Raw genomic sequence first — 19,389 nt, forward strand, 5'->3', positions numbered from 1 at the left:
ATCATGGTAAAAATACATTTTGATTTAGTACTACAGGGAATCCTCTCCAAAGTCTGTCTTGCTGTCTCATTGTGGTGGTGGTATATTCACTGAAGGGATGAGCAAATAATGCTGGGAGTACACACTAAGAGTATATACTCTAAGGTCACCCAAGGCATGAAAGTCATCTCAGCTGCTTAGCTAAATAGAAGCAACAAAGCATCTATATAGGACACCAACAATACAGACAATGAGGCAAATGATCACTTAAGTGACAAAATAAATCTATTTCTAACAAAATGTTAAATCATATCAGGGAACCTTCCATAATAGTTTTGCCTCTAAGGGCTGCTGAAAAAAACATCAGTTTTAATGGATCTTTAAAATCCAGCAGAGTAAACTCTTTTTTCAATTGTTCAAATCCTTATCCTTACCATTTTCTGAAAATTGAGAAAGATTCAAATACACACACACACACACACACACACACACACACACACACGTCAATTGTCCAGTGTTGCAAATCAGATAGACTTTTTATGATGCTCTATAATAATTCATTTAGCCAACTCTCATGCCAGAACAATTAACATTACTGGATAGATTCCAAATATGGAGGACATAACTAAGAAGAACATGCATTGTTTTAATATATAAATGATCCAGAGTTATATAAGCAAATGCTGCCAGCCCAAAATGCAACAGTAGGCCCAGATCAGCCTGTATGGATTAATCCTCTAATTCCTAAAATACAGTGCATTCACAGAAAGTATTAAGACCCCCTTCACTTTTGTCAATTTTGTTTGTTTTGTTTTAGAAAATTCTGTAAATTTATTAAAAAGTAAAAAAAAACTGAAATATCACATTGGCATAAGTTTTCAGACCCTTTGCAACAACACTTGAAATTTAGCTCAAGTGCCTCCCATTTCTCATGATCATTGCTGACATGTTCCTACACCTTGATTGGAGTCCACGTGTGGTAAATTAAATTGATTGGACATGATTTAGAAAGGCATACAGCTCTTTATAGAAGGCCTCACAATTGACAATGCATACCTTAGCAGAGCAAAAACCATGAGGTCAAAGGAATTGCCTGGATAGCTCAGAGATAGGATTATTGCAAGGAACAGATCTGGGAAAGGCTACAATAAAATTTCTGCTGTACTGAAGGTTCCTAAGAGCACAGTAGCCTCCATAATTCTCAAATGGAAGAGGTTTGGCAGAACCATGACTCTTCCCAGAGCTGGTTGCCTGGTCAAACTCAGCAATCAGGGGAGAAGGGCCTTAGTAGGAGAGGTGACCAAGAACCACATGGTCACTCTGACTGAGCTTGAGATCCTGTGTGGAGATGGGACAGAGTTCCAGAAGGACAACCTTCACTGCAGCCCTCTACCAATCTGGGCTTTATGACAGCATGGCTAGATGGAAGCCTCTCCTCAGTGCAAAACACATGAAAAGCCAATTGGAGTTTGCAAAAAAAGCACCTGAAGGACTCTCACGACTGTGAGGAGCAAGATTCTTTGGTCTGATGAAACCAAAATTGAACTGTTTGGCCTCAATTCTAAATGTTATGTCTGGAGGAAACCAGGCACTGCTCATCACCTGCCCAATATCATCCCAACAGTGAAGCATGTTTGTGGCAGCATCATGCTGTGGGGGTGGTTTTCAAGAACAGGAACTGGCAGACTGGTCAGGATTGAGGGAAAGCTGAATGAGCAAAGTACGGGGCTATCCTCAATGAAAACCTGTTCCATAGCACTCGGGACCTCAGACTGGGCTGAAGGTTCACATTCCAACATGACAACGATCCTAAGCACACAGCCAAGACAACATAGGATTGGCTTAGGGACAACTCTGTGAATATCCTAGAGTGGCCCAGACAGAGCCCTGACTTGAACTCTATTGACCATCTTTGGAGGGACCCGAAAATGGCTGTCTACCAACAGCCACCATCCAACCTGACTGAGCTTGAGAGGATTTGCAAAGAAGAATGGCAGAAAATCCCCCAATCCAGGTGTGCAAAGGTTGTCTCGTCATACCCAAAAAGACTTGAGGCTGTAATTGCTGCCAAAGGTGCTTCATTAAAGCACTAAGTGAAGGGTCTGGATACTTATGCCAATGTAATATTTCAATTTTTGCTTTTTAATAAATTTACAGACATTTCTAAAAGTCTGTTTTCACTTTATCATCATCATGTACTGAGTATAGATTAATGAAAAAAATTGAATTTCAACAACTCTAGAATCAGGCTGCAGCATAACAAAATTGACAAAAGTGAATGGGGTCTGAATACTTTCTGAATGCACTGTATATCTTCAAGAGCAGGGTAATTTTAACTCTCTTTTTTTTTAACAATCTGAGGCTTCAAATACACACAAAGCATTTCGTTGTTGTTGTTACCTAAACCTCATTCTAAAGTTGCAGAAACTAATTTCATTTTGTATACTGCAATGTTCCATTTGTTTATCAGGACAAGATATTCCCATTCATTATTTCAAAGGACACATAAATAAGTAGTATCAATTTCATCAGCATTCTTCAAAGCAGGATTACTGGTTTAGGAGCCAAAAGCTGCAGTTAATCCCTCCAGAATGTGTAATGGCATTGGAAGTTCAAGCAGCAATAGCATCTGGATCAAATAATCCACAGAAGAAATGCTTAATTTGAATATGGTGCCAAGAAGTACAAATTGTTCCAGATAATCCAAATACTTTTGGAAAAGAAAGAGCTCAGGAATTTAAACAAAGCTTATGAAACAACACAGTTGCTGTACAAAAGCTTTTGTTGTACATTTCAGAATCAGACACCATAGTAAGACAAACATTTAATGTCTGCATGTAAGTGTCTAGTCAGTCATCTGCTGACACTGGGTCAGGTACCAACAGTATAGTAATACTCAGCTGTATATTTTGAGCCTTAGTCAATCAAGTAATGCAGTGCCCGAAGACTGTTTGAGTCAGGATAGGGAAGAACAGGCTGAAACTCACCCTTAAAAGAATAAGTGGCTATAGGTACATTGTTTTTCTTGATGATGGTGATTTTCAATTGATGATCTGAATGGTTCTCCCCCATACAAAGCTTGTGTGCAATCTGGGCTTTTTTTTTTTCTAGGCTCACAACTCCTATCCATAAGCACGTATCAAGAGGGCCTTTGCAGATTCATCTGGTGTGCCAACTGAGCCATTTCAGGGACTGGTGTCCTCTCACAGTCACACATATCTTGGTTACTTCAGGTGTGACTATTGCAATATGCTCTACAGGAGGGTCCCCTTGAAGATCACTTGGAAGGTGAAGATGGTCCAAAATACAACCATGTGAACAGTTATGGGCAAAATTCAATACATACATGTAACACCTCTTTGCATGAGCTGCACTGATTACCAATATGCTTCTGGTTGCAATTAAATATGCTAGTTATAACCTGTAAAGGCATTTATGGCATAGAGCCTGGCTATCTGAAGGACCATATCTCTCTCCTTACTTCTGTATATTCTGGAAGATCTGACAGAGCAGGCATATTTCATGTCCCCTCTTTATGGTGCCACCTCTTTGAAATAACCCACTTTGCCCAGAGTTTAGGACTGCATCAAAATTACATATTTTTAAACAGTCTTTAAAAAAATTGGCTTTTTCCCCAACCTATGCTCCCTGAAGCAGCTCTTATAAAGCTAAATAATAAAACAAATAAACATTAAAGATCACTATAATTGTAGTGTAAATTTCTTTGACTTACCTTTGAAGGTCAATTATTTCATTGCTTAAGGAATCTAACTCTTTGATTGCAGAAAAATCTGCTGCAGAATTTGGCTGTAGTAAATTCTGAAAAATAAACAAGAAAATATGGCTTGATTGTACTTGCTTCCAGAATAGATACTCTAATCGTCTTGGAGGGAAAAATTTAACTGGCTTCCAATTTAAGATTAGAAAAAAAAAGTACAGCCTAATTTTTTAAAAGCTCTAAACATAAAGCTTATTTTTTGATAAGCTCCAAACAGAAGGTGAGCTTCAAAGGGTAAGTTGAGTTTATTTTATTATTATTATTATTTTTATTATTCATATTTCTATGCCGCCCATTCTCTGAGGACTCTGGGCGGCTTACACCAAAGACAGTATACTAAATAGCATATTGCCCCCAACAATCTGGGTCCTCATTTTACCCACCTCGGAAGGATGGAAGGTTGAGTCAACCTTGAGCCGGTGAGATTTGATCCGCTGATCTGCTGAACTAGCAGTCAGCTCAAGTAGCTGCAGTACTGCACCCTAACCACTGCGCCACCTAAACACTGCGCCACTTCCTTTCATTTCATCAGTTTTGAGATGGTAAAATTATATAACATAGCAATCAAACAGACTAGTGCAGGGGTGGGCAATTAATTTTTCCAAGGAGCCACATGAAAAACTGGGACTGTTCTGGAAGGCAGAACCAATAGTTCCCAGCTGTGCCTACAAGGACACGCTTTAACCAAGGTGACAATGGGTGGCCAAGCCTAAGTCCCTTCACACACTGATTACCACTGCCTCCTAAGGCTTCTCCAGAGGAGTGAGTGCTGAATAGGTGCAGAAAAGTACTTTCTCTTCTTGCCCTCCTGCAACTGGCCAGCTGACTGAAAGACCACACAGTGATGTGCAGAGCCGGATCTGATTTGACTTCTTCTCCCACCCCATGGCGTACTTATGAAGCATTTGATTTCTAATTTCCATCTGACTTCATGCAGGCCGGACAGAAACAGCCAAAAGGCTGGACGTGGGCTGGGGGTCATAAAATGCCCAGGTCTGGACTAGTCTATTCTGCTACATAGGTATAAATGTATGTTTCAACAGAGTGTTCCATAATACTTATATTGATTCATTTATTGGCAATGAGTTTTCCTTGATAATTGTTTTTTCTCAGTTGAGAATTTTTGTGAGGCTCATATTTCAAAACTTGCAATAGTAAACCACATAGTTGCACTAGTTAATACATACAGTTCATTATACCAATGACACAAGGATATGTGATATTTATCTCCCAATAAGAATAGTGAAGCAAAGGGACAAAGCCTAATTCTCAATAAGGAAAGACTTCTGTTTGTAGAATCACCTTTTTAAAGATGCATTGTCATTCATTTTTATTTTTCGTATTTCAGGTTTAAACCTTTCTGCCCTTATCAACAGTACAATTACAGCCTTATTATAAGCTTAAGGTTTAGTGCGTTCATATATACATGCTATTACTCATCTGCATTAACACTTCACAATTCATTTATTGTTTGATAATAAAAAGTAAATATTCAACTGAGGTATGCATCTTAAATTCAGAGCATATATTTAAGCCCAAACAACTGTGAAAGAAATATAAATATTTATAAAATATGTTGTTATTGTCAGCAGGCATCAAGATCAAGTGCACAGCACGTTATTCTGTCAATTTTGGAAACACATGCAGCATCCTGAAGTGAGAACAGTGATGTGAGAATAGCACAGCTCTTTCGGAAATTTAAGTGACATTCTGCTGTTTGAAAAGAAAATGTGTGATATGAAAAAGATGCTCATTACTACACAATCAATATTGGAAAAGTGAAGAATCTCTAACCTTGCGATGGCAGATTTAAGAAACTGACAGTATAATAAAGATGCAAAGCAGAATGGTGCAGAATGGAAAATATAGTCCAAACTAGGAAAGACATAGGAGGAAAGCAAACATATAAAAAGATTAGTAAAGCAAGAAATAAAAGCAATTTTTTTTCAAAATAAAGCAAAAATAAATCTGGTATTGTAGAAGTCAAACAAAATGAAGAATTTTTGAGTGTAATTTCTCACAAGGAGTTCAATTATTTGGGTAATATGACTTAGCACAACCAAGAAGAAGCTCAATTATCAAACCAGGAGAATGTTAACATTTTGTTTTTTTATTGGTATTTATTATTTGAAATGGAACAATGCCACAAAAGTACACAACATATAAATTTATCCTGCTTATACTGAAATTATTTCAGTATGTCCTTGTTAAAATAAACATCTTAGGAATCATAGAATTTCTTCAATAAGAATATTTCATAAAGGAGACCAGAAATTTATGATTCGATGTGTCTCGCATAATATGTAGCAGAAATAATATCTTATTTGTCTTTTCCATTGATTGCAATGTTGAGAACAAGTCTGCATGCATGCTTTGATGCACATGGAATTGACTCTAGTAATTTATTAGCATTTAATCCACCTGGTCTTTGAACTGAATTGTTATCAGCTCTAAAATATGAACAGGAAGATATAATCAGCACTCAATGAAACAATTTTATGCTTGCAAAAGTCAAAAAATATCCATTTTCTAATAATGTGTCTAAGTTTTCATTTTATTTTAAACAAACAACTTGTATCTGCTTGGTTGGCTAGTGAGATGAAAGAAGGTTTATCAATAATATGAGCAGAGTTTGTGTGTTCCTGTTAATCAGTTTCTATATCTACTATTATCTGAGATACCAAGTTCAAGCACATAGTACAACTCCCAATCAGACTCCAATCTTTACCACATTTTATGAAATGTCACAAATCTCACATTTTGTGAAGCAGTTCTCTCTGATGGAGGAATCATGTCTGCCGTTAGCACCTGAGGAGGATCGATGCCCTTTGTCAGCTTCTGATTGATTAAATGGAAGGCCAAAGCAAATTGTTCCTTGGAAAGCTTCCCACAATCCTTTGTGTCACAAAGAGCCCTGTAAAATCCATTAGAGAAAGAAAATGACTAATAAAATTTCTCATACCATGGACATGTTGTCTAGATTAAAAATTACTATTTTAAAGCTATTTAATTTTGAAATCTAGCCATACATGTTGCATTCCATTTGTTCATAATAGCTGAGTTCACACATCATAATAGGCTTCTAATAAATACCATTATATTTTAGAATGACTGTGACTTGGGAATTTTGAGATTCAAAAGAAAAAGAATAGATAGAGCAACCCAATACAACTAAGCTAAGTATTTATAGTGTACATTTTGAATCAGGTAACATATTTATTATTGCATTTTATGCCACTTGACTAAGTTTATTCTGTACAAGGTCTTTTATCTTTACAATTTAAAAAAAAAAGTTCTTTATTTAGAATCTAAAGTGCCAAAATTTTCATATTGGCACCAAGAGTGACATTAAACACGTACCTTATATCATAATTTAGGATGCACTTTAGAAAAAGCATCAAAATTGGTTATTTAAATTCTTTAAAATATAATAACTCGGGTTAGAGTGTACAATTTAATACAAACATGTAGAAAAACAATGATAAATTCCAAATTTAGAATAGCTAGTTATTTTTCATCCATTTTAAAGAAATTAGATTATTTTATTCTTTTCAAGAAATACTGGGAAAACTCTTACCAGATGTGTGCAAGTAGAGCTGAAGGCAAACCAGTTTTCAAGAATAATTCTCTAGCTTCCACACCAGAGACAAAGCCATCCATGTCCTTGTCTGTTTTCAGGAAGATTTCATGATATGTTATCCTGTCTGCAGGTGATACAACCCACTACAAAGTAAAGCAATAGCTACATTTTACATTTCAATTACACTTCATGACCCCAACAGATCGAGACACTACTCTTTGTCAAAGGTACCTGTGTTACTGATGATGTGGATGGTAATAGGCTGACAGGTAACATGGACTGATTACACTCTTTGTTGGGTGTTGAAGGTGGCACTGACTGCCCGACAACTGGAATGCTGATACTTTTTCTTTTAGATGGTGGCACTAACGCTGAAGGTAAGGACATTGGCACAGGTTCCTTCTCAAGAGCACAGTATACCAAGAACATGGCCTGAATAGACATTTTTGGTCAAAGACATGGACCAAACATTAGTTTGTTATTATGCAACCTCATAGTAATTGAGCTAGATAAAGCTGTTAATGTTTTCTACTTCCTTTTGTTTCAGCTACTCTTCTGCTCATTTACTGTATTTAAAATGATAGTAAAGCTAAAAAGCAAAGCCAATAGACTATTTAATTTTATTAAATTTATAAGGCTGTTCAATTATATAACAACTGTGGACTGCATATAAAACCAACCCTAAAATACACGGGTACTTGCCATTCATTCCAACCCAAAGCTGGGGGAAGAGTCAAATTTTAATTTTAACCAGCACCTTGAATTGCACCCAGAAGCCTAATGATACCAGTGCAGACCATGAAGCAAAAGTATTGTGTGAGCAAGATGAGGCATGCCCATAACTATCCACGCTGCCACATTCTGGACCAGTTGTAGCTTCTGAGTGGTTTTCAAGGGCAGCATCATATAGAATGCATTACACTTGTCTAAGTTTGAGGTGAATAAAGACTGAGCGACTGACTGACGTGCCTTACAGTCCAGATAAGGGTGTAAATGGTTGACTGAATAGATTCGTTCAAAGGTCTTCTTAACCATAGCTGCCACCCATTCTCTGAGCAGGAGCTATGAATCCAGGACAACTCCTGGAACAACCAGTTCCAAAGGGTGAAACGTGCAACTCATTCAAGACTGAATATGAAATATCCTTAGCAGGGGAAAAGGAGATGTCAAAAAACCACAACCATAGACTTGTTAGGACTGACTTGAGTTTGGCAGCATTACCTGGTCGGCCTGGGGTTGAGAATGTTTATTTGAGTACATTCCCATATTGAAGATCCCAAACCAATAGACCATCTGCAGCCTCATGTTAAACAGAACGTGTGAGAGCAGAAAACCCTGAAATATGGCACCTCCCACCCACAAGGAGCCTTGGAAACAATTACATAGAACACAATTTAAAAGCCTTATCTGGTATGGCAAAATATGTAGCATTGTATATAGGCTAAATATGCAATATATCTGTGTAATTTTACATTTATATCCTTCTGTAGCTTAGAACATTATATATGTTGTTAACAAGGAAATCAGCTTTGTAGATAAAATGAATACTGAAGAACATGACTTAAACAGTAAACAGTAAATCTGACCCTTCTGGGAAAGGAATAATTGACACGTTATTGACTAATGTGTCAATAAGCCTTCAATAACTCTTCGGAAATAAAGTAGAAACCAGTTGAATAAAATGTTTAAAACACTTTATGGAGGCATCATGTGATGGGAAAACAATATCACATTAGATAAAAGATAAAATTTGCATTTTTTAAAAGAACCATCACTGTTGGAACTTACATTTTTAAAATCCCTTAATAGCTCTTCCTCAAAATAATTATATGCATCAAGAAATACTACATTATGCCTTCTTTAAATATTTTAAACACTGTTTTGAAATTCTGTAATATATAAATTCATACTTACAACAGCAAATTCATCCCGATCCAACATTCCATCGTGATCAATATCGCTTAACTCCCAAACCTAACAAACAAAAAGCCCATCTCAAGAAATATTTTACATTTTCAAATTACTGTCAATTACCAAATGATATTTGCTTTCTTTACATTTTTAAAAGATCATACATATGTGAATGTGACATACTCTCATCACCAGTAATCAAATAGTTTTTAAGAGGTTAAAGGTTAAAATTAAGCTTTAAGGGAAAATGCCTTAACTTTATCATATGCTTATTATTTTATTTAATGACATTAACAAAAATTCAAACTAATGACCTAGTGGCCTTTCAATCATTTATTATTAGAGATAAATTACTCATTTCAAGACAAAATCATACATTTCATATTGTTCCATGAAATTTTTCCCACATCACAACATCCAATTAAAGCTGAAATCAGGAGCAGGTGAAAATTAGCAAGGGAAGAAATGTTTCCATCCATCAAAACACCCTCTCTTTTTTCTCCCTATAAAATACTTTAGAAGAAAATACAAGGTAGAAAATTTATTTTCCTATGTGCTATTCTCCTATTCCTGAACTCATTTTCATTTTAATACAGATGAGCAATTTTCATGCCATTTATGTAACAATGAAGTACTAAAAAAGGTCATCCTTATTGAGAAAGGAATGTTTTATTTTTTTAAAATCACATTTGAATCTCCATATGTTGCTGAAACGTAATTCACGTGACTGGCAGAAGAAATATTTAGCAGCACGGTGGTTCACATTATAATTCTATATTTGGAGAGACAACACCCCGCTACTTGCAACATATGTACAACATATACATGAAAGTGAAACCTTTGGGATTAAGACTATATAGTATGTGAACAAAATCTTTTATTAGATACATCAATAGAAAATTTCATTTTATGGTTGGGGGAGAAACATATAACTTTAAGAAACAAAAATAGTATTTCCTAAAGAATGCATTTGGAGGAGGAATCCTTTGACTCCATCTTGACACCAGGCATCTACCTGGACAAGTCCCTGCAGTTTTCTTGGCAAGAGTTTTTTAGATGTAGTTTGCCAATTTCTCCTTCCTAGGGCTGTGTGAGTCCAAATGGCCCAAAGACACCCAACAGGTTTTATGGCTAAGGTGAGATTAGAACTCATGGTCTCCTGGTTTCTAGTCTCACGCCTTAACTACTGCACCAAACTAACTCTCCTGTTAATGCACGCCCTTAAAAATTCTTAATGATTTAGAGATCAGCTACCGAAGGGGAAAGCAAGGAATCAACAACTGTCAACAACTTTTTCTTTCTACCAAGTTACACTCAGTTAACAGCTGCCCAGCAATCGTTTGATGTTACAATGGCACTGAAAAAGTAATTTTATGAATGGTCTTCACACTTACAACTGTTGCAGTGTTCCAATAGTCATGTGATCAAGATTTCAGCACTTTGCAATTTGCAGGCATTCATAACTGTCACAGCAGCTGACCGCCATGTGATCACCATTTACATGCTTCACAGCCGGCTTTGGACAGTCAATGGAGAAACCAGCAATAAAATCACAAGTCTTGGTCATGTGATGTCTTGCTTAACAACCACGGGTGATTCACTTAATGATTGCGGAGGAAGTGAGGCAGTGGTGAAATTCAAAATTTTTCCTTACTGGTTCTGTGGGCATGGTTTGGTGGGGGTCCTATGACTGGGTGGGCATGACCAACTCGACATCACTCATATTGAGGGACGCCTCACCTGGCCCCTCCCCTCCCAGCCACTCCTTGTCGCGAATGGCAGGAAAATGGGGAGGGGGATTGCCCTGCCTATCATCCTTCCCTCAGTTTGTGCTGAGCCTCAGGAATGGATGACAGGCAGGAAAATCCCCTTCCCCATTTTCCTGCCTTTCACGAAAACGGCTCCATTCCAAGCTTTCGGCATTGCAATCCTGGGATACACTGAAAGCTCGGAATGCCTCTGCTTCAGCGCAGAATGACTTTTGCCCATCTCTTTCTGGGTGCAGCGCTTCTGCCTGTTGGGCCACTTCCTGAAACTAGCAGCTCTGCAGTAAGCCGCTTTGCTTTTTCCCTCTTTTTCCTCATGGGAGGCTTGTGTGGTGGCACCAGCAGAAGGGGGAGGCAGAGGCGATCCCAATGCACCAGCCCCTTCGTCCCATTGTCTCTTGGTTTGCCTGCAGCTGCACCAAACAAGCACCAGCACGGGGCGTCTGGATTGCCTGCCTCCCCCATGCCGGTGCCACTGTGCAAGCCTCCCGCGAGCCTCCCAAAAAGAGGGAAAAAGCAAAGCAGCTGGCCAGGGAGCTCCCGGCTTCAGGGAAGCGTCCCAACAAGCAGAAGCGCTATGCCCAGAAAGAGAAGGGCAAAAGCAGTATTTGCATTGCTCTAAGGGGCCAGCGGGCTGCAGAGGCTAAGGCAAGCTCTGGGGCAGCAGCAATGCTCCAGGAGAGAGGGCAGATGTCCTGGGGCTGCACATGGCGGGCAGGGGTGAGTGGTGACGGGGCCAACCAGGGCTGGTTTTTACCGGTTCAGCAAACCATTTAAAATCGCCGCTACTGGTACGTGCGAACTGGTCCGAACCGGTCAAATTCCACCCCTGAAGTGAGGTCATAAGTCCATCAACACCATGTGACGTCTTCCTTAAGGATCAAGCTGCTGGTCCCAACTATGGTTGTTAAGCAAGGGTTATCCGTACTCTGTCCAAGATCACTAAAACCTGCAATCTTGAGCCCAACTTCTAGTATGGTACTAATCTTTCTAACCCAAGCCGTGGTGGCGCAGTGGTTACAATGCAATACCGCAGGCTACTTCTGCTGACTTCTGGCTGCCAGCAGTTCGATTCTCATTGGCTCAAGGTGACTCGGCCTTCCATCCTTCTGAGGTCTGTAAAATGAGGATCCAGATTTTTGGGGGCAAAATGCTGATTCTGTAAACTGCTTAGCGAGGGCCGTAAAGCACTGTGAAGCAGTATTGCTATTGCTATCCCCCTTTTAATGACTCTCCTTAGGTGGCTGTGAATAATGAAAGTATGATAGGTGTAAGGAGGGATGATTGTACATTTATTCAACTCTTAACTATAGAATTCAACAGGAGAAATATTACGGTTTGCGAAATTATTTGTTGTTCTTACCCTTCCCAAGACATCAACTGGTAGCTTGGAGTTTAAGAGAACAGGTTTCACTTTATCACCGGACAATAATCCATTCATTGGATTCAGGCTGTCAAAGATGGCATCATACTTGGCCTTATCTTCTATCTGGTTATAAGGGCATTAAGAAGCTATCCTTAATTTATAATGCTGGTATATGCAAAAATTCAGAAAAAACATTTTATTAAAAAATAATACAGTCACCCTTCTTAGGAAATCTAATTAAGCCTGACAAACAAAAGCAGTTTCAAGAGAATTAGAGGAAATGAAAATAGGACAGCAAGGGAAGAAATCAGAGGAACTGTTCTTAGAAATTTTGCTTGAAATTTGGTATGAGTACTTTGAAACAACGTACAAATATGAACATCAAATATTCCAAATACTTTAAGCCCTATTTGTTTATGAGATTTCAGTGTTTCTAAAGCAAACTACAGGTAAAACATAAATATTTTCCCCTAAAATATTCACTTATTGGGTTTACAAGCTAAAAAAAATTGATTAATGCAAATGTACAAATATGTATTTTTCTTCATTTTTCTTGAAACCGCAGGATAAATTGTATCTATCCAATTATAATGTCTCAACCTGGGATTATGAGTCAGTCATTCTTCTCTCTTTTCCTCAGTGGCCAACATTCTACATCTGAAAGGCAGAGGATGGTCTCAATAAACTATTTTGGATTTTTTAAAATTATAAATGAATACATTACTGCATATCTGAAGAATGTGTAAAATACACAGAAATCACTTGCTCACTCCTAATTATTTCCAGTGTAGTAGGATTGCGCAGATTAAATGCCAGGTTTGGGAAGAAGTAGAATCCATAATGTGGTGCTATAACATACTTCCATCTCCTAAAAGCAGGGTGCCAATTCCAATAGATTATTCCATTTCCTACCTCTTAGCTTTCAATTTTCTCTTTTCCATCCATCAATCAACACACCATCACTACTAGGCTAAATACAAAGAGCTAAATACTTCAGTCTTCTGGAATATAGCAGAGATTTCCTTGTTTTTCTGAATCCCTGTTTTGGTTCCCTCTTTTGTGGCTTTTAACACCAAAGTTTAGTGTCAGCATTTTTAATAAGCGTTATGCATTAGAAATACACTGAAATGAATACTGCTTTTGGGAGATTCAGTTCCATTTGACAGAAGGCAACAGAAGGGAAAAAGAAAAAGAAAAAAGAAAGAAGAAAGGATATTGTATGCAAGAAATCTACTGCAATTCTGCTATCAGGAAGAGATTGTGTCACAGAAAAGACAGAGGCCTGAAGTTGTATTTAAAGAGAAATGACATATTTTGGGCCCTAGAGGTGATTTGGAATGAGTTTGTATCAAAAGGAAAAAAAGGCAGAGTTACTGAAGATATCAATGAATCTTTCAAAAGGTAAGATCTATAGGTAGTCCTCAACATACAATCACAATTGAGCCCAAAATTTCTGTTGGTATGTGAGACATTTGTTAAGTGAGTTTTGCTCCATTTTATGATTTTTTTTGCCACAGTTGTTAAGTGAATCATTGCAGGTGTTGAGTTAATAATACAGTTGTTAAGTGAATCTAGCTTTCCCATTGATTTTGCTTGTGAGATGGTAGCAGAGGAGTACATGACTCCAAGACACTGCAACCGTCATAAATATGACTCAGTTGCCAAGTGACTGAATTTTGATCACATGACCATGGGGGATACTGTAATGGTCATAAGTGTGAAAATCAATTATAAATCACAGTTTTCAGTGCTGTTGTAACTTCAAACGGTTACTAAATGAACTGTTGTAACTTGAGGACTACCTGTACAAAGTTGGGAGAAGAAAATTCAATGTATTAAGATACTGAGATTATTAAAGTCCATTAATACTGATACTGAGTCCATTAAAGTATTTGGACAATAATTATAAGGACCCTATGATGGAAATAAGCAGGAATTTACGGAGGATGTCTATGAATATAGGGACAAGAAAACGAATTATTTTGGCAATGGAATAGTGGCCAGAAAGTCATAATCAAGGCCAGAAACTAAGAGGTTACACAACTTTGTTTTTATTCAAGAAAGCTATATTTTTAAGATTGAGTTACAAAGCAGTTCATATCTGTTATATGGTTTCATACATGATCAAGAACTAAGCAACACCCTCACATTTCCAAGTATCCAATACATGTGAAATGGTTATGGTTTTATGCTTAGTTGCCAAATCACAACACAGCAAGGCACCATCATAAAAAAAAGGAAACCTGTTTGCCGAGTTAGATTGATTTTATTTGGTTTTTATCCCACCTTTATTACTTTATAAGCAACTCAAGGCAGTGAACATATCTAGTTTTCTTTCCTCCTCCTACTTTCGCCACAACAAAAGCAATCCTGTGGGGAAGATGAGCTGAGAGAAAATGACTGGACCAGCTGGCTTTCATGCCTAATGCAGGACTAAAACTCAGTCTTCTGATTTCTAGACCAGCACTTTAAACACTATACCAAACTGGCTTTTGTTCTGAAAAAAATGCATAAAACAAGGAAAGTGGAAAACCTTTTCTAGAAAGAATCTGATACCATGAAGCATATTTACTGAGAGCATTTGCTTTAGCACAATTAATTTATTTACCTTAACAGCCCAAGGGATATCAGGTGGAGCTCCGCCACATAATAATGGACTTGTGGAATCATTCTAATAGGAAAGAAAATAAAAAAGATTGTTTTAAATATCTATTTTGTATTATTTAAATTGCTTGTTATAAACCTGTTTTTTCACATTCAGTGCCACCATTTATTTCTACTCATATTCAAATACCTCATTCGATCACAAGAAAATAATTCAAATATTTAAATGAATTATCTTTCTCTCCTAAACTGTATATATACATCTGTATATATACATTGTAAGCCAATCATTCCAGGTTATTACAGGCATGTGTTTGGATCTTTCTTAATAGGCTGCTAGGATTATTTTAGATTATTTATGCCACCTGTCATTAACCATGCTATAGCATAAAAAAAAGCCATCCTACCAAATGTCTTCTTATTTATTTAATGTGCATGAGAAAGATGGGCCACTATCCTGCAGTTATGAACTTTGAATGGTAAATTGACATAATGAAGGTTTCTCTCAATTGCTACAAAAACTGGAAAATGCAGAATTATGATAATATTCTGCAGAAGACAGGATCCAAGAATTGCTCTGGTACAGAGTGGAGAAAATTGGTGGATAAGTGGTAACTGCCAGAAATTATTTTTACAACTCAGCCATGATTAGCTTAGGGCCGGGGTATTTGCGAGACCGCCTTCTGCCGCCAATAGCCTCCCACCGACCGGTTCGCTCACACAGAGAGGGCCTCCTCAGGGTGCCGTCGGCCAGATAGTGCCGGCTAGTGACCCCCAGGGGGAGAGCCTTCTCTGTGGCAGCACCTGCCCTCTGGAATGTCCTGCCCCCTATGATACGCACGATATCAGACCTCCGGACTTTTCGTCGGGCCCTGAAAACACACTTATTCCATCTAGCCGGGCTGGCTTGATCCCATCCTCTCAGTTTTTTAATTGAATTCGGTTTTAATTGGGTTGTTTTAAATTTTGGGCCAAAATTATTTAATTGTTTTTTAAATTGTTTTTTAAAATTTTATATGCTATGTTTTATCTTGGCTGTACACCGCCCTGAGTCCCGCAGGAGAAGGGCGGTATAGAAATAAAATAAAATAAAATAAAATAAATAAATGATATACAGAGCATTCTAAAGATAAACTGCTGTGAACAAAATCTTCTAATAAGAAAACTAGACATTTTTTTCTGACATTAGAAAAAATAAAGTTCCTAGAAATGCAAGAGTTCACAGAAAAGAGAAATTGCATAAACTCACTGAATAATGCCAGTTTGCAACTAGAAAAGAATTCTGTGAAAAAACAATCATGCACATAAGCAATTTTCGAAGTGTAGATTTTGGGACAAGCATAATCACAAATCTTTATACTTCTTGAAATAAAACCTTAGATTTAGGAACTAGATAATTGCTGAAATTTCAAAATTATGTGGAACTTAAGAATCAAACCCTATCTGATGCAGGGTTTAAATCACTCTTTCAGATCAAACAACTTTGGTCATCCTTTTTCCAATCTTGAGTCTGCTTATGTTCTGCATGTATGTATGTATGTATTCATTCATTAATTATTACCGGTTTATGACTGGTCATCTCATGACTCTGGACAGCACAGAGTAAAAAACTATACAACAGTGATATAAAAACAATTAGTAAATCCAGAAAAAAAAATTGTGATTAAAGGGCAGAGAGGGTAGCAGATATTTATACTAAGGGAATAATGTATGTAGTGATTTGCATGGACTGAACAGCATTAGTTTCGGCCACAGTAGTTTGATAGAAGATGGAATTAAAAAAACAAACATGGATATTTGATCCAGGATGAATTACCGTTAATTTTTGGGATGATTTGGGATGATAAGATGACAAAATTTTCTACAAGCTGGTTACAATAACAGTTGTTAACAAAGGTTTCTGAAACTTTTACCTTGCCTTTTTTTATCATTATTGTTCTCCCTGTTAACTGTTTTGTCATTAATATAGTATATAGATGACATGCTATTAATTTGCAAATTGATTTAGTAATTTAAAAATCTTTTGAGCCTATTTTGCAAAGGGTGGTAAATTAATATTGTGGTAATGTATCAATCAATATTCAACTAGGAGGGATAATATGTTTATAGGTGTTAGTTTTTCTTTTTTTTCCAATGCATTTTTTAAATGTCTTATTGCTGTGTGTTTGTGTTTGTTTGTTTTTAATCTTTTGGAGTTTTGTAGGTTTACCTTTTTTTTTTTTTTTTTGAATAAAATAAACGTTTGAAAAAAAAATCTTCCATCATTAAACAATTAAGGCACAATCCAGACATACACAATTACATAACATTTTTAAAGTTGTTGTGAGTGCATGCTATGCAAGTCAGTGAACAGTTTTCTGTTGTAGTGTAATGGATTAACTAATTTTTTAAAAGTGTCTTACAAATCTAGGTGGAGGGACAGGCAGGTTAAGACTACTCAGCGAAACATCCAATCCATTTTGTGCACAGGCTACAAGTCGTAAAGCCACAAAAAATTCCTATAAAGGAAAAAGAAAGTAACATAAAACAGTTTTATAGACATTGCATGATTCATTCAAATCAGAAACATTAAAATTATTTTTATGCACTGCATTGTGCATTGATATGAATTGAAGTTTGTTTTTGTTTTCCAAAATACTTTGTTTGCAAAATAATGGGATTTGTTCCCTAAATAGTTTTTAAAGTATAAATTGGAAGAGGAAGGCATGCAGAGGGCTCATGTAATTAACAGAATTTCTTGTCTGTTTATAAACTTTTCTATGCTATACTATGAGAAACTGCACATTTTCCAAAAGGCTTAATTGTATAATTTATTATTATTTAGCTTGTAATCTTTCTCTTTTGTTTTAGAGACTTTTAATAATACACAATGCTCAATGTATTTTGTTCCCATCTATTAGGCCAGTGATGGCGAACCTTTTTTTCCTCGGGTGCCAAAAGTACGCGTGCGTGCCAACACTTATAATGCAATGCCGCTCCGCAGGCTCTACCCCCGTGCATGCGTGACCTCCCCATGCTCCCCCCGCCCCCGTGCATGTGACTCCCATTTTGGTGCTAGCAGGCCTGCTGGAAGCCGCCTTTAACCAAAACCCAAAACCCTCCGTTTTTGTGCTAGCAGGCCTCCCTGAAGCCTCCTGGAACAAAGAACAGGTGTGGAAAGGCGCCACACCCTCCCATCCCCGCGCATGTGCGCATGTCTCTCGGCAGAGACTCGAAAATCAGCTGGCCAGAGGGAGGCGCACGGGCATGCATGGTGGAGCTGACCTGGGCATCGGGTGCATGCCCACAGAGATGGCTCCGTGTGCCACCTGTGGCACGTGTGCCATAGGTTCGCTATCACGGTATTAGGCTCAACATAACAAGGAGTGCAGACTTAATGAAACTTAATGAGAAGTTTTATTTGCATCTTTGTCCATCTTCTTTTCTGTAAGAGTTATGCTGAATCAGGTCAAAGGTCTATTAAGGTGAGTGCTCATATAATACAGTGGCCAAGCAGAGGTCAAAATATTCCAGACTCTCTACCCCCAGTGCATTCCTACTGGAGAGGCAGTTAAGTAATTTCTCAGAAGTTTGCTGACTGCTCCAATCTATGCCTGCTCCCTCCTGATTATGTGACTCACTGCAGAGCATAGACAATTCATCTGTGTTTCCAAGCATGCATGCACACATACACACAGAAACAAGATGAGGGGAAAGTGGAAATGCTACTTTATTACCCAGAAGCAACTACATATACAGCTGGAGGACTCAAATCCAGGAAGTCCCCACTGGCACTTACACAACATCTGCCCAACAACTTTAACACTGAACGCCCAGACATAGATAGACATATAAGTGACCCCACAAAAAAAGGTGCCAGACTTTGAACTACTACGTCAGTAATGGACAATCCTGAATAGGATTTACACCTCAGACAGCATCAGCCGGCACTCTCTGTATAAATGGGGCATAGTATCCTCCCCATATTGTGACGGAGGGGGGGGAAGGGTCCCACCTCAAATTGTACATAACATTGTGACTGGCTCTAAGCTGAAGGCAATATCTGATTTTTTAAATATAAACGATGCTGTGCTTCAATGGTTAGATGGCCTAGAGATATAAATCTTTGAACAGATTTATATTTTATAGCATTTTACTAATCTAAGTGATTTGTTACTATATATTGCTAGTCCATGTACAATATGCCATATGCTAAATAAATAAATAAATACATATATTTCCTAAAGTCACTGCTTGTAAAATGATTAGAAAAAAAATTCAAGGCTATTTTCTACACATGCTCCCCTACCTTGTTAAGAAAATAAAGACAGATGTTCACACTATAATCAGATATAGGAACCTCTTTAAAATATTGGAGAGATGTTTTTTCTGTTGCTATTTCATAACTGTATTTATATTCAGAAGA

At 37.5% G+C, this 19,389-nt stretch overlaps 1 protein-coding gene across 3 annotated transcripts in view; it reads right to left on the reverse strand.

Moving 5' to 3' along the window:
* The window catches only part of EPS15 (epidermal growth factor receptor pathway substrate 15), a 62,053-nt gene that overhangs the window by 22,180 nt on the left and 20,484 nt on the right, over positions 1 to 19,389 (reverse strand). For 2 of the 3 annotated variants that reach the window (XM_060689912.2, XM_034415071.3), the window contains exons 5-12: positions 17,387 to 17,482; positions 14,989 to 15,051; positions 12,378 to 12,503; positions 9,252 to 9,311; positions 7,569 to 7,769; positions 7,335 to 7,480; positions 6,515 to 6,671; positions 3,713 to 3,798 (exon numbers count right to left, since the gene is read on the reverse strand). In XM_060689912.2, coding sequence (XP_060545895.1) covers positions 3,713 to 3,798; positions 6,515 to 6,671; positions 7,335 to 7,480; positions 7,569 to 7,769; positions 9,252 to 9,311; positions 12,378 to 12,503; positions 14,989 to 15,051; positions 17,387 to 17,482 — 935 coding nt within the window. The remainder of the gene's footprint in view (positions 1 to 3,712; positions 3,799 to 6,514; positions 6,672 to 7,334; positions 7,481 to 7,568; positions 7,770 to 9,251; positions 9,312 to 12,377; positions 12,504 to 14,988; positions 15,052 to 17,386; positions 17,483 to 19,389) is intronic. The other variant, XM_034415072.2, reaches the window with a different exon arrangement.

The sequence above is a fragment of the Pantherophis guttatus genome, chromosome 3 (assembly GCF_059756535.1).
Source record: "Pantherophis guttatus breed Tessera chromosome 3, ASM5975653v1, whole genome shotgun sequence".
Taxonomy (NCBI): Eukaryota; Metazoa; Chordata; class Lepidosauria; order Squamata; family Colubridae; genus Pantherophis; species Pantherophis guttatus.